The sequence below is a fragment of the Bacillus rossius genome, chromosome 1 (genome assembly GCF_032445375.1).
Source record: "Bacillus rossius redtenbacheri isolate Brsri chromosome 1, Brsri_v3, whole genome shotgun sequence".
Classification (NCBI taxonomy): Eukaryota; Metazoa; Arthropoda; class Insecta; order Phasmatodea; family Bacillidae; genus Bacillus; species Bacillus rossius.
Genome location: NC_086330.1, coordinates 18,593,105 through 18,617,260, shown reverse-complemented (window position 1 = coordinate 18,617,260; position 24,156 = coordinate 18,593,105). Strand labels below are relative to the sequence as shown.

Below are 24,156 nucleotides of genomic sequence, written 5' to 3'. Positions count from 1 at the left end.
ATCAATTAAGAATGATTTAATCTTCGGACCCCACCACGCACTGGCGGCAGAAGTATAACCTGTCTGTGAACGAGAGGAAAGTCGTTAATAATTAATACTTTATAAAATGTTGTAGGACATAAGTTATAATTTTTCTAACAAATTATTTAAAATATATTTATTCACGGGGGCATTTCTACGTTAGAGTTTTTTTTGGTAAATTATAGATCAATGACATAAAATGAAGATACGTATGGATTTATATTATAACTAATAATTTATTTATTTTTGAATTATCTTTTTTTAGTAAATATATAGATTTAAGTTTTAAGGTGAAGTGCAGGCTTTTACGGTCGTTGTTGAGAAATTAACTCTATTCCCTGAAGGTGTCTGCTGCAATGCAGAGCCAAAAGTCGATACAATCTAACACTTCCAAGCGGCTTAACCTCAAAAGCCAAAATAGCTTAAATTTAACTTTTTTTGTTAATAGTTTGTAAAAAGATTAAATCACTCTGCTCCGTAAAGTGGCTTTATATATAAATGATATAAACTAATCTACATAAACACTTTTCAGATATATTAAGTAATATTCATATTGAGTACTTTTAACACTTACTTGCGAGTTTTTCTTTACAGTCATAGCAGTGGCCGCAAATGTATGTAAATGTTATTTAAAAGCCATTTCATCGTGTAATAATACTAGAGAACATAAATGGTTGTAGTGAAAACACTATTTGATTGTAAATTTACGGGTGACTATATACGTGGGAAAAGTCATGAAGACACAACAAATATCTTAAAGAGATAAACTATACAAAACTATTTGGATTTATCAAAATTATTCCCACCAAGTTTCATGCACGTGTCCCATCGTTTTATTAGAACCCCAGTAAAAAATGCATTAATTTCTCTGTGTTCATGTCTCAGCAATATTAGGACACGATGCTATTATCGTCCACTATCGCCATTTTGAAACTCAACGATGCGTGCGTGCGAATGATAGCTGGTAGATATTTGTATTTATTACATTTATTAAGCGCCGGCCAAAATACACAGTACAAAAATAGGCAGTCACATTACAAGTTTAGACCAAATAAAAAACAATACATATATATAAAAAAAGTAATACGGAAAACAAAAATCTAGTGTGAAGTGTAGACGGGGATATCCAAGCAATCATAGCAAGCAAATGTTGAAAAATAAACTCTTTATGAACACAGATCTAGGGAAGAAAGTTCGTCTTTAAGGGAGTAAGTATTATTTGTGATTTACTCATTACATTAATTCGTATTTTCTCTAGACAAAATTATTATTTGGAAAGTTACGTGGCGGGACTGAGTTTTTTCAGCAGGTGGAAACCATTACGATAACTGACGCAATTAGAGGTGAGGTATTAAACCGTAAATTACAGCTCATGGGAGCAATATGGGTTTGGAATATTTGGCCGAAGACATTTTTGAATAGCTTTTCAAATTTTCAGGTACTAAAAAATTTAATTAAAATATACATGGATTGCAAATAAAATTTAAGAAATAATATGTAGTTGTTATTCAAAGTGCTACTGACATATAGAAAATAATCTTAGAAATAATGATACTGGGGTCTAGCAACAGTACAGTGAATGTAGGCTGTCGAGTCCATTTATATACCCACTGATATGGGATATGGCACATAGTTTTTCTCATCAAAAAATTCTTGTTTGTTCATATGTTAATTTATGCTGTTGAAGTTATGGAACTTAAATTTATATATATATATATATATATATATATATATATATATATATATATATATATATATATATATAGCGAATTGATTGTAGCAACTTTGCAAACAAAACATTAGTGCATGTTATTTTTCAAACTTACTTTTAAGGTTTGTTTTCCCGATTTTGTTATAATGCAAAAGGAATCGACGCTGCATATTTTTATACGGTTATGTAAATTAGAGGTTCAAACACAACTCGATCAGAGAAAAGAAACTATTTGTATTGAATGGCTTCTTAACTGCCTTGACAAAAATAGCTAACATAGGACACTTGCAGCTCTTTTTTTATAAATGCCAAAAAATCAATAAATTTGTTAAAGTTTGAGTTAAAAATTATAGTACACTGTTTCTTTAAAAACTACATTACTAAATACTATTTCCCACGATCTACTATTCAGTTAAGGAAAATTCTGTTTTAATATTTACAGGTAGCTTGTATTCAGTTTTTATGAGTGACACTCATAACGATCTAGGAATAATTTGAGAAGCCTAAAATGTTTTAAGTTATACACGCGCATGAACATAAACACATAATTTATATACATACTACCTAATACACGGCATGCGTTGCTATGCCTCATTTTTTTGGAATTTGTTTGAAGTAGGTACACATAAACAATATATATCCCTCAATAAAACTCAGTATATTTCTCTCTATGTATAAAATCTCTCTATGAATCTATGTTTCTATCTATATCTCGGTATATCTCCCTATATATATATATATATAGATCTCTCTATATATCTATACATCCCTAGCTCGCTGTAACTTTCTTTATCTCTCTATACATCTGTATATCTCCCTCTCTGTATCTGTTTATATTTTAATCGCTCTATGTCTATATCTTCCTATCTAAATATTTATCTTTACAAAACATAAGACGAACACACAAACATTCATTATAAATATATATATTTCTTTTACCTAACTATATTTTTATCCATCATTTTATACCTGTCGCAGGCATGACATAGGTATATAAAACACGCGCATATTCGAACGCAACTTTATGTCAAAATTTCAAAGAAATCGGTGAAGAACTTTCGGAAATTTAAGGTTATTAATGGAACAAAATAACATTTTATTTATATATATTAAGATACTTATTTTAAAATCCAACAGCAACATTTTAAATTTTGATAACCTACCAAAAAATAGTGGGAAAGGAAGTTTTACCGGGTCTTCATGTTCAGCCTCTCTGTTATTTATCTTCCGTCTACGTCTGGCTTGCGAACAGTTAGGCAACGAGTTTTCCTTGAATCACATCACTCTTGAATAATGGGTGCCTATATTTGTTGTCTTTCATCGACGGGAACACTTGTTTCATTCCCGCTGTGACTCGGAACAAACATTTTAAATTACATAATTAAGCTGCTTCCTCCAACAAGTGTCGGAAGATTGTAAGAAACGCTAACTCACATATATTAACATATCGAGTACTTCATGAACATAATCTGGGATACTTGAGTCGGAACACATTAGTAGGCTCCAGCCTTAGAAGATCTGTTACTATTGTATATTATTTTTTTTACCAATTCCGTTAAGCATTTGAAATGCACATGGCACTGACACAGATAATCTCATTATTTCGTTCTCGCTTTACGTAAATATACTGAAAATGTAAAAGTGTTGTTAGAATAATAATTTTGTTTGTTTAGTAGTATATCGGCAAAACCTTTTATTTGTGATTTTGCATGTTGAAAAACCTGATACTTAAATGTATTTTTCAGTCTTAAATTTGGTGTCATATATCATCTATAATTTTGTAGTTAGAAATAAATTTTGCTTGTTTATAGAACTTGAGTTTTAGTCATATTCTTTGGGCCATTTTATTTGGGAACGTATCATGAGACTGTCGTGCTTCAAGCAGTTCGGATTATGACAGTACCAATAACTCACAGTTGAGTTCATGGAAGTACGAGTAATTTTGATAGAATAGGGGCTTTTAAATATATTGTAGGATTGGTCTTTGTACTGTAGATGGTAATAAAATAATTTGGATTTGTTACAAAGTTTTCCCTTTTAACCAAAGAAAATAATTTAGAACAGAAATGTAGACTTTTAATACATATTTCTCGATAGAATGTAAAATTTTGTATGATTAAATTTTTGGATAAAAACATTTCTTTCGTACATGATATGTTTTGAGATGTAAATGAAGTACACACGATTGTATATCATCTACGACATTTTACACATCAATGTGGCATGCATGTAAGTGGTTTTTCTATTTCTTCCAGCTCTGTACTGTACTTCAGCCTGTATTTACGACATGCATGATCTTAGTTTGCAGTTTGAGTTCACAGTTTTATTTATACAGTTTTGAGCACCTTTTTGCCAAGTAGTTGTCAATGTATGGTATAATACTAATTAAAAAAAGAAAACCATTTATTGTTAATTTATGCTTATATTTTATACAACTTAAGCCTTTTTTGAACCATCTAACACAAATATTAGAATTATGTGTAATCTTATGACAGATTTTAGAATGCTTATGAGCTAGTAATAAACAAATAAAAAAATAATACATTTATGACAGAATAGAAGAATGATCCATTTAAGGGAACGTTTAAAGCAATATATTCATACGATAAATCTAGACACATTTAGATTTAACGAAGTGCTGCTTCTGAAACTATGACATTTATCCGGTGACACCTTTTTAGGTGTATTGGTGTTTTAAAATTTATACGTCTATTCTTATTTTTACTTTACAGTTCTGTACCATCGTATATTTGTAGTCTGTCATAATATATATATATTTTGAAAAATTTGTTAAGTAACATCAGTTTCAAATTTACTTAAAAAAATTATTTCAGTCCCTACTTTTCTCGAGCTATGCATTTCCTCAAAAATATAAAATCCGTGAACCATTTTAGTAACCTGTCTCGCTTATAAAATGCAGTTTATTTTTGGTAAGTTAACAAAGCTTTAGCGTATTATTACAGAAAGTTCTAAAAGTAAAATTTCATCTCACGTCTTGATTTTGACACCATTTTTTAGTACATAAGTTGACAACGCATGTGTGCTTCATATGATTTATAGTTTAAATTTATACAATTTTTTAAAGATTGTTGCTTATTGCAGAATCCTTGCAACTATAATTTCTCACTTGCTGAATTATGGTAATAACATTTTATTTTATTTTTGTGTAAGCTAATTGAACTACTTCATTTAATTATTTTTTATTATTTACGGCATAAACACGTTGTACGCAATGCTCCAAATGTGTTATGGGATTAAATAAGTATTTTTAAAAAAACACAGAGGTACTTAATTTACTGCTTGTTTGATCACCAGTATGTGCATAAAATGCGTTATATTATAGGGAGCACGCCTTGGGTTATGGTTCTATTTTTATTTGTTGGTTTTTTCCTCAAGGTACGAAGTCAGTACAGAGAACCCATAACCACCCCAAAAAGCCAGTTTAATTTTGCTTACCAGGACAGTCTCATGAAGGTATGTCATTACGTATGTGTTGGATGTCCTCGTGCTTTTGTATCAGTGGTCAATGTTGTGTGGTTATGCTTGTCATGTGCCATTTTTTGAACGTCCGTCAATTCGTTGAATTATATGGGGTAGTTTATCTAAAGCTTTGTTAGTTTTATGTAAACTGTCATATATTGTTATTTCGCAAATTGTAGGCCAGTTAATCGAACAGGGTAAGTAAATACGTTTGTGTGTGTCTACATGCTGCTTTATAAATTACAATATTTACGAATTTGACTCCTTTAAACACACCTACAGTATGTTTTTTGCATGGTCAAAAATCATTAAAACAAAGTTTCTGCATTTGTGAACAAATTTCTTTCCTACTATTAGCCACCTAAAATGTAGTACATCTGGTATGTACTTGTAATTACACTGAGCTACAAATATGTTTATATTAAACACTTAAATATCTGAAAAAACGTTTTAACCAAAATTATTAAACAACAGTGATAATCTGAAAGTTGATGTTGATTGATCTTCGTAATGCATTGCATGAAGTGTCAATTTTGTTTTGGTATTGTATTGCTTCAGAACTGGTTGTATTATTTTTCTACAAACTTTAAATTGCATATCATAATCCATTCCTTGAAGCATTTTAATGCATCATTTTAATATTTTGTGTATTTAACTCACATTTAAATTACTGTAGTCACATTATAGATAAATATTTTCATATGTTTATTAGTGATAATATTTATAAAAAAATTGTAAGTAGAAATAGATGAAACAATTGATGTGCTATATTTGTAATTAGTGATTATTTAAAAAATAGTTTTAGTGGAAACATGTTAACAGTGTACTAATAAAATAATTAAGAGCAGGCTTCTTATAAAATATGTTTAGTTATGATACGCAATAAGACATTTTACTTAGCTATTGTAATGATAGATAATTGTTTAACGCCCAGCAATTCAGCTTTTGTGGAATTTATGTTTGAAATTATTGAACTTATATACCTACTTTGTTTGGATAGTTTTTAATAATTCTGAAATCCCTCGTGATACATCCCAAATTATTTAAGCGTTTTGGTAGTGATCTCAAATGATGCAGGGACTACCAGAAATTGGGAATATTTTTTGTATTTATTTTGGTTAATTTTTTTAACATGTAAAATTTTCTCTCAGTTAAAAAACGTTTTCCCTATGTATTTGCTCCAAAATTTTAATTGAATAAAAAAATGTTCATAAAGAAGCCTAATATTTCCAAAATAAACACTAAGCCATCGAAAAACTTTTTCTCACTCCTAACAACAGTGAAAAATACGTACGAGGGATATTTAGACCTCAGAAAATCTAAAACTTTCTTTAGGCGCTTCTTTATGTATTTTCACACCAAGAGTCTTTCCTTTCTTGTAGATTCCACTTTTTCATGATTCATCACAAAATTCCGGGCATGGCTATACTGTATACTCTTCTCTAACACCTGTTACCTTTTCTCTCTACTATGAGCATGCATTTGGAGAATTTTAAGAATCTAATTAATGGTGCTTTCTTATATATATACATGTATTTTATGTATAATTTATCAGTATTTAGCTCCTTAGCGTTTATTTTTCATAGTGGAAATTCAGTTTTTAGAATGGGTGTTTAGTACGATTTGTACCATTCCTCAACCTAAGTACAGAATGACTGAATAAAATGAAAAAAAAAACAAACAAAAAAACCATTGATTTATTTTGTTAACTTTTTTTGCATTCATTAGAATTTGTATGTGCAAGTTGCACACAGATATTGGACAAAGCATGGTATGAAAAAATCTAACACAATAATAAAAACAAATTAAAAATAAGCACATAAGAAATTTTTCATTAAAATCTTCTATTGTCTGAAACCGGCACTGTTTCTGCAGTGAATTTGTTTAGTTAGTAATCTCCACATGTAAAAATAAAATTTACAAGTAGAGAAAAATGGATCCAAAATAATTTAAAATATGTAAATATTTTTAATTGGTTAAAGCACAAACAATGATTAACAGATTAGAAAGAATGGTAAATTAATATAAAAATACAAGTGTGAGCCATATTGTTATTTCTAATATGTGATGACCAGAGTCATTTTATATTTTTTTTTCAAAGCATACTTCTCACTGGTATTAGCACTTACATTAATTTATATTCTCTAATTAGTCGCATATTCATTAAATTTATTTCCATTCTTCAAAATTTAACTTTGTCTCGTTTAGTTTTTTCAATATTTTTTTTTCTCAGAATTTCGTTTTAGTAGTCTTTTAATATTATATAGATTTATCATGTGAAAATATTTCAGTTCGAATAAAACAATAACTGTTACACAGTTCATATAGCCTTATTTTTTTTAGCCATTTTCATTAATATTGTACTATTGTCATTTATTATTTAGGTGAAGATTGCAATAAAATTGATTTTAATGCCAAATGGATGAATTGAAAAAAAATGTAAATAAAGAGAGTAAGATTAGGTAGTGAATATGATTGGGTTCCTCCGGCTAATATGATAAGGCCTGTTTGTTAATATTTAGCTAGTCCAAGAAAACTGACGGTTTGAAGAATTGTCACATTCTCGTTCTGAATATCAGCGAATTAACTAGCACCTCACCTATAACGGGATGGTTTTAGCAATATTATTAAACTTTCTCTGCGCGCGTGCAAATATATCTAAGCTATCACAATGTACTTCAGTTCCTGCAGCAGTAGTCATAATAATCAATTTAATATGTATTAAAAAAGCCTTTAAAATTTTAAACGCCTCATCAAATTTACTTAATGAAACTAAAATTAATGAATCTTTTTTTGTAGTAAATATATGCCATTTTTTCTTATAACAAGGAAAATTTTTATGAATACTTTTAACAGAAATATATGTCATAAAATATTTGCCTTTAAATGAAATAAAAGAATACATTTCTTTAATCCCAAACTGAGGTAAAATATTTCACGTTGATGTTACATTAGAATTAAAAGTATATAAATATAAATCTAAACGCAACTCTTTTCTTGTGGGCAAGTATGTTGGTTTTAAAACTAATATATAAATAATTAGTTATGTATTGATACGAAAATAAATGTTCTGTGATAAGCATAAAAATCTAAAGTAAAGAAAGCAAGACCAATTTTTTTTATTTTTGTACGAAACATATTTTTATTACGATTGTGGCGTTGGTGTATATAAAAATTAGTTAAGCCTACTGTGGATAAAATTTTAGAATGTTCATTTCTGCTCAGTTTTAGTTTAATTCTGTTATGTCTATAAAGCTTATCACAATTATTTTGCAATTATTACACGAGGAATGATAAGGGATTCCACATGTCATAAAAACTGATTTTTTTTTTACTCTGGTTATAAAGTGGATCGCTAGACTTTTAGACTTGACCTCAATCGCAATGTTATTTTATTACGTTTTCAAGTCACAAGTTGTGTTTTTGATTATTTACTACAGATGTACAAAACGTAATTTTAATTTGACTAATTACTTCATGTAAATCACCAGACTTATATTTTCCGCGTTATCCCAGCAAAGTAATGGATACGGTTCAATTATGGCGGTTCTTGTTAGGTATGTTTATTCATATAAATCAGTAATTGGCTATACATATTATATGTGTGTGTATGTGTGTGTGTTTGCGAGAGTCTTTCAGTACTAGATAGTGATGTGTAAACATCTGATATCGGTAGCGAAAAAATTCATATGTTTTCATGTCGTTAATGTTGCAAACAAACTTATAATAAGAAACTCAGACACGAAATTTAACGTAGAATTCTTTAAAACAATGCAAAGCAACATAAATATTTTCAAGTAACATAATTTCTGATTACGAATCAAGCACGCACTTTCTGCGCCCGCCGCTAGAATTCACTGCATGAATGGCAAACTTTACTTGCCACTTGCCATTACGCGCAGATAGCAGCACGAAACAACAGGAAACTTTAAACTATTAGAAACGGCTTTGATAAGCTAAAAAGACTTGAAAAAATCCTAATGCCCTGCTTTGAACCCGATTTTCGACAAGGATTTTTTCATTAAAATACTATCCATTTTGATAAAATTCACTAAAAATTTTATACTATACAGTTTACGCAAACTTTAGAAGTCATACTGGTAATTTTACTAAAATGTTAACCTGAAACATTTCATAGTACATATTATAGCACTAAGTATATTTTTGTGTACTTGTTTTTAATTAAACGACTGAAATTAAACGGTAAATAGTTCCTACAAACAAATATTAAACTTCTGGAGCTGATTTAAGTTTATTAAATAAATTTATAATTTTTCAATTTTTTTTTTTGGAGAGATAAGATTTGAACCATGTCCTTTTAGGTCATTTAGCGCGCGCTATACCACTCTACTACTAAGCCTATAGGGAACTAAGAAGAATAAGTATTTTAATAATGTAATACCAGGTTTATTAAGAATTTTAAAACGTGAAATTACATTTTACTATGAATATTTCAATTTAACAAATAGGTTTCAGGGTATTTTCATTAATATAAAGTTACCTTTGTCACAACAATACGTTTGGTATGTCCCCCTAGTGTTTACGAAAGTTACTATATGTGAGTTTATTTTGCTACACGTGGGGGTCTTCCATATTGGTTACACATTCCCGTTCATCGACTCCCGATCCATATCCACGAAATGACTCCCACCAAACGCGTATACCGAGAGCATAGATGTTTACACATCAAAAACCACAACTACATGGCAACGAGCATGAAAAAAAACTTGGTGTGAACGACGGACAAGTGCTTTGATGCGGGCGGCGCCGCGGGTCTGGCCAATTGCAGACGAGCCTCAGCCTGCCGGGTTCGCCGTTCAACCTGCGGCGCGGGTCGCGCGGCAGCCACCAGTTCACGCTGCGCAACGGCCGCGGCCGGTTCGTGGGCACCCCTGGCGGAGACCGCAAGCCGCTCGTGCTCTCCACCTACCTCGACGCTCAGGTGAGTGTCCCCCGGGGAACAGGGGTGTGCAAGCCGCTCGTGCTCTCCACCTACCTCGACGCTCAGGTGAGTGTCCCCCGGGGAACAGGGGTGTGCAAGCCGCTCGTGCTCTCCACCCACCTCGACGCTCAGGTGAGTGTCCCCCGGGGAACAGGGGTGTGCAAGCCGCTCGTGCTCTCCACCTACCTCGCCGCTCAGGTGAGTGTCCCCCGGGGAACAGGGGTGTGCAAGCCGCTCGTGCTCTCCACCTACCTCGCCGCTCAGGTGAGTGTCCCCCGGGTAACAGGGGTGTGCAAGCCGCTCGTGCTCTCCACCTACCTCGACGCACATGTGAGTGTACCCCGGGTAACAGGAGTGTGCAAGTATCTCGTGCTCTCCACCTACCTCGACGCTCAGGTGAGTGTCCCCCGGGGAACAGGGGTGTGCAAGCCGCTCGTGCTCTCCACCTACCTCGACGCTCATGTGAGTGTCCCCCGGGTAACAGGAGTGTGCAAGTATCTCGTGCTCTCCACCTACCTCGACGCTCAGGTGAGTGTCCCCCGGGGAACAGGGGTGTGCAAGCCGCTCGTGCTCTCCACCTACCTCGACGCTCATGTGAGTGTACCCCGGGTAACAGGAGTGTGCAAGTATCTCGTGCTCTCCACCTACCTCGACGCTCAGGTGAGTGTCCCCCGGGGAACAGGGGTGTGCAAGCCGCTCGTGCTCTCCACCTACCTCGACGCTCAGGTGAGTGTCCCCCGGGGAACAGGGGTGTGCAAGCCGCTCGTGCTCTCCACCTACCTCGCCGCTCAGGTGAGTGTCCCCCGGGGAACAGGGGTGTGCAAGCCGCTCGTGCTCTCCACCTACCTCGACGCTCAGGTGAGTGTCCCCCGGGGAACAGGGGTGTGCAAGCCGCTCGTGCTCTCCACCTACCTCGACGCTCAGGTGAGTGTCCCCCGGGGAACAGGGGTGTGCAAGCCGCTCGTGCTCTCCACCTACCTCGACGCTCATGTGAGTGTCCCCCGGGTAACAGGAGTGTGCAAGTATCTCGTGCTCTCCACCTACCTCGACGCTCAGGTGAGTGTCCCCCGGGGAACAGGGGTGTGCAAGCCGCTCGTGCTCTCCACCTACCTCGACGCTCATGTGAGTGTCCCCCGGGTAACAGGAGTGTGCAAGTATCTCGTGCTCTCCACCTACCTCGACGCTCAGGTGAGTGTCCCCCGGGGAACAGGGATGTGCAAGCCGCTCGTGCTCTCCACCTACCTCGACGCTCATGTGAGTGTACCCCGGGTAACAGGAGTGTGCAAGTATCTCGTGCTCTCCACCTACCTCGACGCTCAGGTGAGTGTCCCCCGGGGAACAGGGGTGTGCAAGCCGCTCGTGCTCTCCACCTACCTCGACGCTCATGTGAGTGTCCCCCGGGGAACAGGGGTGTGTAAGCCGCTCGTGCTCTCCACCTACCTCGCCGCTCAGGTGAGTGTCCCCCGGGGAACAGGGGTGTGCAAGCCGCTCGTGCTCTCCACCTACCTCGACGCTCAGGTGAGTGTCCCCCGGGGAACAGGGGTGTGCAAGCCGCTCGTGCTCTCCACCTACCTCGACGCTCATGTGAGTGTCCCCCGGGTAACAGGAGTGTGCAAGTATCTCGTGCTCTCCACCCACCTCGACGCTCAGGTGAGTGTCCCCCGGGTAACAGGAGTGTGCAAGTATCTCGTGCTCTCCACCCACCTCGACGCTCAGGTGAGTGTCCCCCGGGTAACAGGAGTGTGCAAGTATCTCGTGCTCTCCACCTACCTCGTCGCTCAGGTGAGTGTCCCCCGGGTAACAGGAGTGTGCAAGTATCTCGTGCTCTCCACCCACCTCGACGCTCAGGTGAGTGTCCCCCGGGTAACAGGAGTGTGCAAGTATCTCGTGCTCTCCACCTACCTCGTCGCTCAGGTGAGTGTCCCCCGGGTAACAGGAGTGTGCAAGTATCTCGTGCTCTCCACCCACCTCGACGCTCAGGTGAGTGTCCCCCGGGTAACAGGAGTGTGCAAGTATCTCGTGCTCTCCACCTACCTCGTCGCTCAGGTGAGTGTCCCCCGGGTAACAGGAGTGTGCAAGTATCTCGTGCTCTCCACCCACCTCGACGCTCAGGTGAGTGTCCCCCGGGTAACAGGTGTGTGCAAGTATCTCGTGCTCTCCACCTACCTCGTCGCTCAGGTGAGTGTCCCCCGGGTAACAGGAGTGTGCAAGTATCTCGTGCTCTCCACCCACCTCGACGCTCAGGTGAGTGTCCCCCGGGGAACAGGGGTGTGCAAGCCGCTCGTGCTCTCCACCCACCTCGACGCTCATGTGAGTGTCCCCCGGGGAACAGGGGTGTGCAAGCCGCTCGTGCCCTCCACCCACCTCGACGCTCATGTGAGTGTCCCCGGGGAACAGGGGTGTGCAAGCCGCTCGTGCTCTCCACCCACCTCGACGCTCAGGTGAGTGTCCCCCGGGGAACAGGGGTGTGCAAGCCGCTCGTGCTCTCCACCCACCTCGACGCTCATGTGAGTGTCCCCCGGGGAACAGGGGTGTGCAAGCCGCTCGTGCTCTCCACCCACCTCGACGCTCAGGTGAGTGTCCCCCGGGGAACAGGGGTGTGCAAGCCGCTCGTGCTCACCTCCCACCTCGACGCTCATGTGAGTGTCCCCCGGGGAACTGGTGTGTGTAAGCCGCACGTGCTCTCCACCCACCTCGACGCTCAGGTGAGTGTCCCCCGGGGAACAGGGGTGTGCAAGCCGCTCGTGCTCACCACCCACCTCGACGCTCATGTGAGTGTCCCCCGGAGAACAGGGGTGTGTAAGCCGCTCGTGCTCTCCACCCACCTCGACGCTCAGGTGAGTGTCCCCCGGGGAACAGGGGTGTGCAAGCCGCTCGTGCTCAACACCCACCTCGACGCTCAGGTGGGTGTCCCCCGGGGAACAGGGGTGTGCAAGCCGCTCGTGCTCTCCACCCACCTCGACGCTCAGGTGAGTGTCCCCCGGGGAACAGGGGTGTGCAAGCCGCTCGTGCTCACCACCCACCTCGACGCTCAGGTGAGTGTCCCCCGGGGAACAGGGGTGTGCAAGCCACACGTGCTCTCCACCCACCTTGACGCTCAGGTTTGTGTCCCCCGGGGAACAGGGGTGTGCAAGCCGCTCGTGCTCTCCACCCACCTCGACGCTCAGGTGAGTGTCCCCCGGGGAACAGGGGTGTGCAAGCCGCTCGTGCTCACCACCCACCTCGACGCTCAGGTGAGTGTCCCCCGGGGAACAGGGGTGTGCAAGCCACACGTGCTCTCCACCCACGTTGACGCTCAGGTGAGTGTCCCCCGGGGAACAGGGGTAAGCAAGCCGCTCGTGCTCTCCGCCCACCTCGACGCTCAGGTGAGTGTCCCCCGGAGAACAGGGGTGTGTAAGCCGCTCGTGCTCTCCACCCACCTCGACGCTCAGGTGAGTGTCCCCCGGGGAACAGGGGTGTGCAAGCCGCTCGTGCTCACCACCCACCTCGACGCTCATGTGAGTGTCCCCCGGGGAACAGGGGTGTGTAAGCCGCTCGTGCTCACCACCCACCTCGACGCTCAGGTGGGTGTCCCCCGGGGAACAGGGGTGTGCAAGCCGCTCGTGCTCTCCACCCACCTCGACGCTCAGGTGAGTGTCCCCCGGGGAACAGGGGTGTGCAAGCCGCTCGTGCTCACCACCCACCTCGACGCTCATGTGAGTGTCCCCCGGGGAACAGGGGTGTGTAAGCCGCTCGTGCTCTCCACCCACCTCGACGCTCAGGTGAATGTCCCCCGGGGAACAGGGGTGTGCAAGCCGCTCGTGCTCTCCACCCACCTCGACGCTCAGGTGAGTGTCCCCCGGGTAACAAGGGTGTGCAAGCCGCTCGTGCTTACCACCCACCTCGACGCTCATGTGAGTGTCCCCCGGAAAAAAGGGGTGTGCAAGCCGCTCGTGCTCACCACCCACCTCGACGCTCAGGTGAGTGTTCCCCGGGAAACAGGGGTGTGCAAGCCGCTCGTGCTCACCACCCACCTCGACGCTCAGGTGAGTGTCCCCCGGGGAACAAGGGTGTGCAAGCCACACGTGCTCTCCACCCACCTGGACGCTCAGGTGAGTGTCCCCCGGGGAACAGGGGTGTGCAAGCCGCTCGTGCTCTCCACCCACCTCGACGCTCAGGTGAGTGTCCCCCGGGTAACAGGGGTGTGCAAGCCGCTCGTGCTCACCACCCACCTCGACGCTCAGGTGAGAGTCCCCCGGGGAACAGGGGTGTGCAAGCCGCTCGTGCTCTCCACCCACCTTGACGCTCAGGTGAGTGTCCCCCGGGGAACAGGGGTGTGCAAGCCGCTCGTGCTTACCACCCACCTCGACGCTCATGTGAGTGTCCCCCGGAAAAAAGGGGTGTGCAAGCCGCTCGTGCTCACCACCCACCTCGACGCTCAGGTGAGTGTTCCCCAAGAAACAGGGGTGTGCAAGCCGCTCGTGCTCACCACCCACCTCGACGCTCAGGTGAGTGTCCCCGGGGGAACAGGGGTGTGCAAGCCGCTCGAGCTCACCACCCACCTCGACGCTCAGGTGAGTGTCCCCCGGGTAACAGGGGTGTGCAAGCCGCTCGTGCTCACCACCCACCTCGACGCTCAGGTGAGTGTCCCCCGGGGAACAAGGGATGTGCAAGCCTCTCGTGCTCACCACCCACCTCGACGCTCAGGTGAGTGTCCCCCGGGTAACAGGGGTGTGCAAGCCTCTCGTGCACTCCACCCACCTCGACGCTTAGGTGAGTGTCTCCCGGGTAACAGGGGTGTGCAAGCCTCTCGTGCTCACCACCCACCTCGACGCTCAGGTGAGTGTCCCCTAGGGGAAAAGGGGTGTGCAAGCCTCTCGTGCACTCCACCCACCTCGACGCTCAGGTGAGTGTCTCCCGGGTAACAGGGGTGTGCAAGCCTCTCGTGCTCACTACCCACCTCGACGCTCATGTGAGTGTCTCCCGGGGAACAGGGGTGAGCAAGCCGCTCGTGCTCTCCACCCACCTCGACGCTCAGGTGAGTGTCCCCCAGAAAAAAGGGGTGTGCAAGCCGCTCGTGCTCACCACCCACCTCGACGCTCAGGTGAGTGTCCCCCGGGAAACAGGGGTGTGCAAGCCGCTTGTGCTCACCACCCACCTCCTCGCTCAGGTGAGTGTCATCCGGGGAACAGGGGTGTGCAAGCCGCTCGTGCTCACCACCCACCTCGACGCTCAGGTGAGTGTCCCCGGGGGAACAGGGGTGTGCAAGCCTCTCGAGCTCACCACCCACCTCGACGCTCAGGTGAGTGTCCCCCGGGGAACAGGGGTGTGCAAGCCGCTCGTGCTCACCACCCACCTCGACGCTCATGTGAGTGTCCCCCGAGGAACAGGGGTGTGCAAGCCGCTCGTGCTCTCCACCCACCTCGAACTCAGGTGAGTGTCCCCCAGGTAACAGGGGTGTGCAACCCTCTCGTGCTCTCCACCTACCTCGACGCTCAGGTGAGTGTCCCCCGGGGAACAGGGGTATGCAAGCCGCTCGTGCTCTCCACCCACCTCGACGCTCATGTGAGTGTCCCCCGGGGAACAGGGGTGTGTAAGCCGCTCGTGCTCTCCACCTACCTCGACGTTCAGGTGAGTGTCCCCCGGGTAACAGGGGTGTGCAAGCCTCTCGTGCACTCCACCCACCTCGCCGCTCAGGTGAGTGTCCCCCGGGGAACAGGGGTGAGCAAGCCGCTCGTGCTCTCCACCCACCTCGACGCTCAGGTGAGTGTCCCCCAGAAAAAAGGGGTGTGCAGGCCGCTCGTGCTCACCACCCACCTCGACGCTCAGGTGAGTGTCCCCCGGGAAACAGGGGTGTGCAAGCCGCTTGTGCTCACCACCCACCTCCTCGCTCAGGTGAGTGTCATCCGGGGAACAGGGGTTTGCAAGCCGCTCGTGCTCACCACCCACCTCGACGCTCAGGTGAGTGTCCCCGGGGGAACATGGGTGTGCAAGCCTCTCGAGCTCACCACCCACCTCGACGCTCAGGTGAGTGTCCCCCGGGTAACAGGGGTGTGCAACCCTCTCGTGCTCTCCACCTACCTCGACGCTCAGGTGAGTGTCCCCCGGGGAACAGGGGTGTGCAAGCCGCTCGTGCTCTCCACCCACCTCGACGCTCATGTGAGTGTCCCCCGGGGAACAGGGGTGTGTAAGCCGCTCGTGCTCTCCACCTACCTCGACGTTCAGGTGAGTGTCCCCCGGGTAACAGGGGTGTGCAAGCCTCTCGTGCACTCCACCCACCTCGCCGCTCAGGTGAGTGTCCCCCGGGGAACAGGGGTGTGTAAGCCGCTCTTGCTCACCACCCACCTCGCCGCTCAGGTGAGTGTCCCCCGGGGAACAGGGGTGTGTAAGCCGCTCTTGCTCTCCACCTACCTCGACGCTCATGTGAGTGTCCCCCGGGTAACAGGGGTGTGCAAGCCTCTCGTGCATTCCACCCACCTCGACGCTCAGGTGAGTGTCCCCCGGGTAACAGGGGTGTGCAAGCCTCTCGTGCTCTCCACTCACCCTGACGCTCAGGTAGAGTGTCCCCCGGGGAACAGGGGTGTGCAAGCCGCTCGTGCTCTCCACTCACCCTGACGCTCAGGTGAGTGTCCCCCGGGGAACAGTGGTGTGCAAACCGCTCGTGCTCTCCACCCACCTCGCCGCTCAGGTGTGTGACCCCGGGGAACAGGGGTGTGTAAGCCGCTCTTGCTTACCACCCACCTCGACGCTCAGGTGAGTGTCCTCCGGGTAACAGGAGTGTGAAAGTATCTCGTGCTCTCCACCCACCTCGACGCTCATGTGAGTGTCCCCCGGGTAACAGGGGTGTGCAAGCCTCTCGTGCATTCCACCCACCTCGACGCTCAGGTGAGTGTCCCCCGGGTAACAGGGGTGTGCAAGCCTCTCGTGCTCTCCACTCACCCTGACGCTCAGGTGAGTGTCCCCCGGGGAACAGGGGTGTGCAAGCCGCTCGTGCTCTCCACCCACCTCGACGCTCAGGTGAGTGTCCCCCCGGGTAACAGGGGTGTGCAAGCCGCTCCTGCTCACCACCCACCTCGACGCTCAGGTGAGTGTCCTCCGGGTAACAGGAGTGTGAAAGTATCTCGTGCTCTCCACCTACCTCGACGCTCAGGTGAGTGTCCCCCGGGGAACAGGGGTGTGCAAGCCGCTCGTGCTCTCCACCCACCTCGACGCTCAGGTGAGTGTCCCCCGGGTAACAGGGGTGTGCAAGCCTCTCGTGCTCTCCACCCACCTCGACGCTCAGGTGAGTGTCCCCCGGGTAACAGGGGTGTGCAAGCCGCTCTTGCTCACCACCTACCTCAACGCTCAGGTGAGTGTCCCCCGGGTAACAGGGGTGTGCAAGTATCTCGTGCTCTCCACCTACCTCGACGCTCAGGTGACTGTCCCCCGGGGAACAGGGGTGTGCAAGCCGCTCGTTCTCTCCACCCACCTCGACGCTCAGGTGAGTGTCCCCCGGGTAACAGGAGTGTGCAAGTATCTCGTGCTCTCCACCTACCTCGACGCTCAGGTGAGTGTCCCCCGGGGAACAGGGGTATGCAAGCCGCTCGTGCTCTCCACCCACCTCGACGCTCAAGTGAGTGTCCCCAAGGTAACAGGGGTGTGCAAGTATCTCGTGCTCTCCACCTACCTCGACGCTCAGGTGAGTGTCCCCCGGGGAACAGGGATGTGCAAGCCGCTCGTGCTCTCCACCCACCTCGACGCTCAGGTGAGTGTCCCCCGGGTAACAGGAGTGTGCAAGTATCTCGTGCTCTCCACCTACCTCGACGCTCAGGTGAGTGTCCCCCGGGGAACAGGGGTGTGCATGCCGCTCTTGCTCACCACCCACCTCGACGCTCAGGTGAGTGTCCTCCGGGTAACAGGAGTGTGCAAGTATCTCGTGCTCTCCACCTACCTCGACGCTCAGGTGAGTGTCCCCCGGGGAACAGGGGTGTGCAAGCCGCTCGTGCTCTCCACCCACCTCGACGCTCAGGTGAGTGTCCCCCGGGTAACAGGGGTGTGCAAGCCTCTCGTGCTCACCACCCACCTCGACGCTCAGGTGAGTGTCCTCCGGGTAACAGGAGTGTGCAAGTATCTCGTGCTCTCCACCTACCTCGACGCTCAGGTGAGTGTCCCCCGGGGAACAGGGGTGTGCAAGCCGCTCGTGCTCTCCACCCACCTCGACGCTCAGGTGAGTGTCCCCCGGGTAACAGGGGTGTGCAAGCCTCTCGTGCTCTGCACCTACCTCGACGCTCAGGTGAGTGTCCCCCGGGTAATAGGGGTGTGCAAGCCTCCTGTGCTCTCCACCCACCTCGACGCTCAGGTGAGTGTCCCCCGGGTAACAGGGGTGTGCAAGCCGCTCTTGCTCACCACCTACCTCAACGCTCAGGTGAGTGTCCCCCGGGTAACAGGGGTGTGCAAGCCTCTCGTGCTCTCCACCTACCTCGACGCTCAGGTGAGTGTCCCCCGGGTAACAGGGGTGTGCAAGCTTCTCGTGCTCTCCACCCACCTCGACGCTCAGGTGAGTGTCCCCCGGGTAACAGGGGTTTGCAAGCCTCTCGTGCTCACCACCCACCTCGACGCTCAGGTGAGTGTCCCCCGGGTAACAGGGGTGTGCAAGCCTCTCGTGCTCTCCACAAACCTCGACGCTCAGGTGAGTGTCCCCCGGGTAACAGGGGTGTGCAAGCCGCTCGTGCTCTCCACCTACCTCGACGCTCAGGTGAGTGTCCCCCGGGAAACAGGGGTGTGCAAACCTCTCGTGCTAATCACCGACCTCGACGCTCAGGTGAGTGTCCCCCAGGGAACAGGGGTGTGCAAGCCTCTCGTGCTCTCCACCCACTTCGACGCTCAGGTGAGTGTCCCCCCGGGTAACAGGGGTGTGCAAGCCTCTCGTGCTCACCACCCACCTCGACGCTCAGGTGAGTGTCCCCCGGGTAACAGGGGTGTGCTAGCCTCTCGTGCTCACCACCCACCTCGACGCTCCGGTGAGTGTCCCCCGGGTAACAGGGGTGTGCAAGCCTCTCGTGCTCACCACCCACCTCGACGCTCATGTGAGTGTCTCCCGGGAAACAGGGGTGTGCAAGCCTCTCGTGCTCTCCACCTACCTCGACGCTCAGGTGGGTGTCCCTCGGGTAACAGGGGTGTGCAAGCATCTCGTGCACTCCACCCACCTCGACGCTCAGGTGAGTGTCCCTCCGGGTAACAGGGGTGTGCAAGCCTCTCGTGCTCACCACCCACCTCGACGCTCAGGTGAGTGTCCCCCGGGTAACAGGGGTGTGCAAGCCGCTCTTGCTCACCACCTACCTCAACGCTCAGGTGAGTGTCCCCCGGGTAACAGGGGTGTGCAAGCCTCTCGTGCTCTCCACCTACCTCGACGCTCAGGTGAGTGTCCCCCGGGTAACAGGGGTGTGCAAGCTTCTCGTGCTCTCCACCCACCTCGACGCTCAGGTGAGTGTCCCCCGGGTAACAGGGGTTTGCAAGCCTCTCGTGCTCACCACCCACCTCGACGCTCAGGTGAGTGTCCCCCGGGTAACAGGGGTGTGCAAGCCTCTCGTGCTCTCCACAAACCTCGACGCTCAGGTGAGTGTCCCCCGGGTAACAGGGGTGTGCAAGCCGCTCGTGCTCTCCACCTACCTCGACGCTCAGGTGAGTGTCCCCCGGGAAACAGGGGTGTGCAAACCTCTTGTGCTAATCACCCACCTCGACGCTCAGGTGAGTGTCCCCCAGGGAACAGGGGTGTGCAAGCCTCTCGTGCTCTCCACCCACCTCGACGCTCAGGTGAGTGTCCCCCCGGGTAACAGGGGTGTGCAAGCCTCTCGTGCTCACCACCCACCTCGACGCTCAGGTGAGTGTCCCCCGGGTAACAGGGGTGTGCTAGCCTCTCGTGCTCACCACCCACCTCGACGCTCCGGTGAGTGTCCCCCGGGTAACAGGGGTGTGCAAGCCTCTCGTGCTCACCACCCACCTCGACGCTCAGGTGAGTGTCTCCCGGGAAACAGGGGTGTGCAAGCCTCTCGTGCTCTCCACCTACCTCGACGCTCAGGTGAGTGTCCCTCGGGTAACAGGGGTGTGCAAGCATCTCGTGCACTCCACCCACCTCGACGCTCAGGTGAGTGTCCCCCCGGGTAACAGGGGTGTGCAAGCCTCTCGTGCTCACCATCCACCTCGACGCTCAGGTGAGTGTCCCCCGGGTAACAGGGGTGTGCAAGCCTCTCGTGCTCACCACCCACCTCGACGCTCAGGTGAATGTCCCCCGGGTAACAGGGGTGTGCAAGCCTCTCGTGCACTCCACCCACCTCGACGCTCAGGTGAGTGTCCCCCGGGTAACAGGGGTGTGCAAGCCTCTCGTGCTCTCCACCTACCTCGACGCTCAGGTGAGTGTCCCCTGGGAAGAGGGGTGTGCAAGCCTCTCGTGCTCTCCACCTACCTCGTCGCTTAGGTTGAGTGCCCCCCGGGTAACAGGGGTGTGCAAGCCACTCGTGCTCTCCACCTACCTCGTCGCTCAGGTGAGTGTCCCCCGGGGAACAGGGGTGTGCAAGCCGCTCGTGCTCTCCACCCACCTCGACGCTCAGGTGAGTGTCCCCCGGGTAACAGGGGTGTGCAAGCCTCTCGTGCTCTCCACCTACCTCGACGCTCAGGTGAGTGTCCCCCGGGTAACAGGGGTGTGCAAGCCGCTCGTGCTCTCCACCTACCTCGTCGCTCAGGTGAGTGTCCCCCGGGTAACAGGGGTGTGCAAGCCTCTCGTGCTCTCCACCTACCTCGACGCTCAGGTGAGTGTCCCCCGGGTAACAGGGGTGTGCAAGCCTCTCGTGCTCACCACCCACCTCGACGCTCAGGTGAGTGTCCCCCCGGGTAACAGGGGTGTGCAAGCCTCTCGTGCTCTCCACCTACCTCGTCGCTCAGGTGAGTGTCCCCCGGGTAACAGGGGTGTGCAAGCCTCTCGTGCTTTCCACCTACCTCGACGCTCAGGTGAGTGACCCCCGGGTAACAGGGGTGTGCAAGCCTCTCGTGCTCTCCACCTACCTCGACGCTCAGGTGAGTGTCCCCCGGGAAGAGGGGTGTGCAAGCCTCTCGTGCTCTCCACCTACCTCGACGCTTAGGTGAGTGTCCCCCGGGAAGAGGGCTGTGCAAGCCTCTCGTGCTCTCCACCCACCTCGACGCTCAGGTGAGTGTCCCCTGGGTAACAGGGGTGTGCAAACCTCTCGTGCTCTCCACCTACCTCGACGCTCAGGTGAGTGACCCCCGGGTAACAGGGGTGTGCAAGCCTCTCGTGCTCTCCACCTACCTCGACGCTCAGGTGAGTGTCCCCCGGGTAACAGGGGTGTGCAAGCCTCTCGTGCTCTCCACCCACCATGACGCTCAGGTGAGTGTCATCCGGGGAACAGGGGTGTGCATGCCGCTCGTCCTCTCCACCTACCTCGACGCTCACTATTACTACTTAAAAAAAATATGGGGTGCACAGTGGCAAGTTTTTTACAGTCACCAGTATGCCAATCATCATCACCCCCACCTGTAATGTTGTATTATTAAGTCACCCCGAGTCATTGTGAAATTGTAGTTGTGGTTGTTGGTGTATTAAAACAACACAAATTCATCCATGTCTTACCCGGGATTCGATACTGCGCTACAAAGTATTACATATGAATTTAAGGATAATATCTCTTGTATATTTTTCTGTAATACCAGTATCTTTTGTATTTTTTAAAAACTTAATATTACCCTTTAATGTTACCACTTTAGTTTACCGAATGTATTCCAGAGTTATCTCACCATCATAAAGTTTGGTACGTCCCATAAATTTTATGAGAGTGACAATGGCTTCCTGGACCCAGGACCCTGTTCCTGTGCCACATTATAATTGCATGGTTATTTACCACCTACACTCTTTCTAGAATGTTATTTAACCTGAAAATACAGGGTATTATATTATGGTTACTATTTTTATAAGTTAAAAACTAAGCTTTATTTATAAAAAATTCAATATTTTTTTTTCTAGTTTGTAAACAAAATTATGAGAGTTAAACATTTAAAAATAAACAGGGCTGGGCCCTGGACCCAGGGGGACACACAGCCACACCTTTGTGGGGGCCATGAGAGTTACTGCATGTGGGTTCACGTTCATAAATGTGGGTCCGCCATCTTCCCGTGAAAACTCCGTTGCACGGCGAACATCCACTGGGGAGGTGTGGCCCGATTCTTTTTTTTTTTTTTCCTAACCTAACTAAAACTAAGTGTATTTTGGAGGGGTCCGGGTTAGGGAGGGACCTAGGTGCGTCTCAGGCCGAAGCCTATACGCCTATTCATGCTGGGATTAGCCATGCAAGGAGAGGGTCGCATGCATCATGTGCTAGGAGGGGATTGGCCAGCCATGGCAGCGATTGGCGCCATGACTAACTCCCCTCACTCTTAAATCTAGACTATAACTAGAGATAGGTTGGGCCCAGGTAAAACCTGCATAGACACAGGGAAAACCCTGGGCACATTCATGCGGGATGCAAATTGGCATGCATTACGTGTAGGAGTTTACAGGAGACAGAGGATGGTCTGGATGTAGTGTTGGGCAGAGTAGAAAAGAGTCTACCATGCGGGGGGTTGGGAACTTGGACTCGTAGTCCGCTTTGCTTTTTATCCAGGACTGGATTTAGTGACCAGGGACGCAAGCGCCCCTGGTGGTGAGTGGTTGCACTGACCACTCACTCCGCCGCCAGTCAGCACCTAAAAAAACTAAGAAACTAAAACAGAAAAAAGATAAATGACTTACAAACTAGGCATTTCGTTACGAAATATGCAAACACCCAACTCAGGGATGGACGTGCAGTGCTTAAGATAAAACTAAAATAAGAACTAAAAATATATATATATATATTTTTTTTTTTTAGATTTTTTATTATTATTTTAGAAATATATATTTTTGATGACTATTACTTAGTATCTAGGACTTATTACTAATTTACAAATCTCTAATATCTACTACTATACTACTAGTTAAATATAGAGGAACTGTCGGTGTATAAAGTTACAGGTGAATTAAGTCAAGACCTATTCGCATTCTGGCATGTTGCAAGCTTGTAATTCAAAATCCCATGTCTTTCAGAAACACAACCGGCACTGGAGGTGAAGCCTGCCAGGCGGGCCATGCCCATCGTACATAGGGAGTCAGCCCTAACACAACAGGCAGTGAACTCCCAGGAGCCGAACCTACACCTGCGTGCTTCGGACCATTTTGAATAAGCAAATTATTCGTTAATGTCTATAATTTAAGTTTCAACTCGCGGGAGACTGATTGGCCGATCGCTCAGCCAGCCACAGCACACTACGGAGGTCTGTGAGCCAAGATTGAATTTGGCATTTTATATTTTCCATGCAACTCTGGATCTTGTTCGCCCAGTGATGAAATATATGGGTTTCTGCTTATGGCACATTTATCATAGAATTTTTGCGCAGTTCGGAAATAATAATGTTTTAAAAGTTCGAGTTTGAGCTCTCTGTGCATAGCCCTTACGGGGCAATACACAGGCGCATCTGTCGCAATACGAATACTCTTATTCTGAATTCTCTGTAGCTTGATTAAGTGAGATTCCGCTGCTGTTGCCCACACCGGCGCTGCATACGTGATTATTGGTTTTATTAGTGCGTTATAAATTATTATTCCGTTTTTAACAGAACTACCTAAACGTCTGCTCATGACGGGGTAGAGGGTCATGAGCCTAGTGAAAGCTGTTTTTCTTTTCGCCTCTATGTGATCGCGCCATAGTAGTTTCCTATCCATGTGTACGCCTAAATATTTAACCACATTTTTGTGAGGAATTTGCTCATTGAAAAGTGTTAGTCGTGGTCTATCTTCAAGTGGCGGGAGATGTTTTCGCGTAAAAACTATAGCTTCTGATTTAGAAGGGTTTACCTTAATTCGCCATTTTGTGCACCACTGTTCTATTGAATTTAACGCGGTTTGTAATCTGTCTGCTGCGAGTTCTAGAATACTAGATCTGCTAAACAATACCGTATCGTC

The 24,156-nt window shown here is 47.4% G+C and overlaps 1 protein-coding gene across 6 annotated transcripts in view; it reads left to right on the top strand.

Annotated features, from left to right (window-relative positions):
* Positions 1 to 24,156, top strand: part of LOC134532714 (sodium channel protein para) — a 163,247-nt gene that overhangs the window by 47,938 nt on the left and 91,153 nt on the right. For 3 of the 6 annotated variants that reach the window (XM_063369534.1, XM_063369498.1, XM_063369489.1), the window contains 2 exons: positions 5,129 to 5,206; positions 10,002 to 10,154. In XM_063369534.1, the coding sequence (XP_063225604.1) occupies positions 5,129 to 5,206; positions 10,002 to 10,154 (231 nt within the window). The remainder of the gene's footprint in view (positions 1 to 5,128; positions 5,207 to 10,001; positions 10,155 to 24,156) is intronic. The other 3 variants (XM_063369516.1, XM_063369525.1, XM_063369507.1) reach the window with 1 other exon arrangement.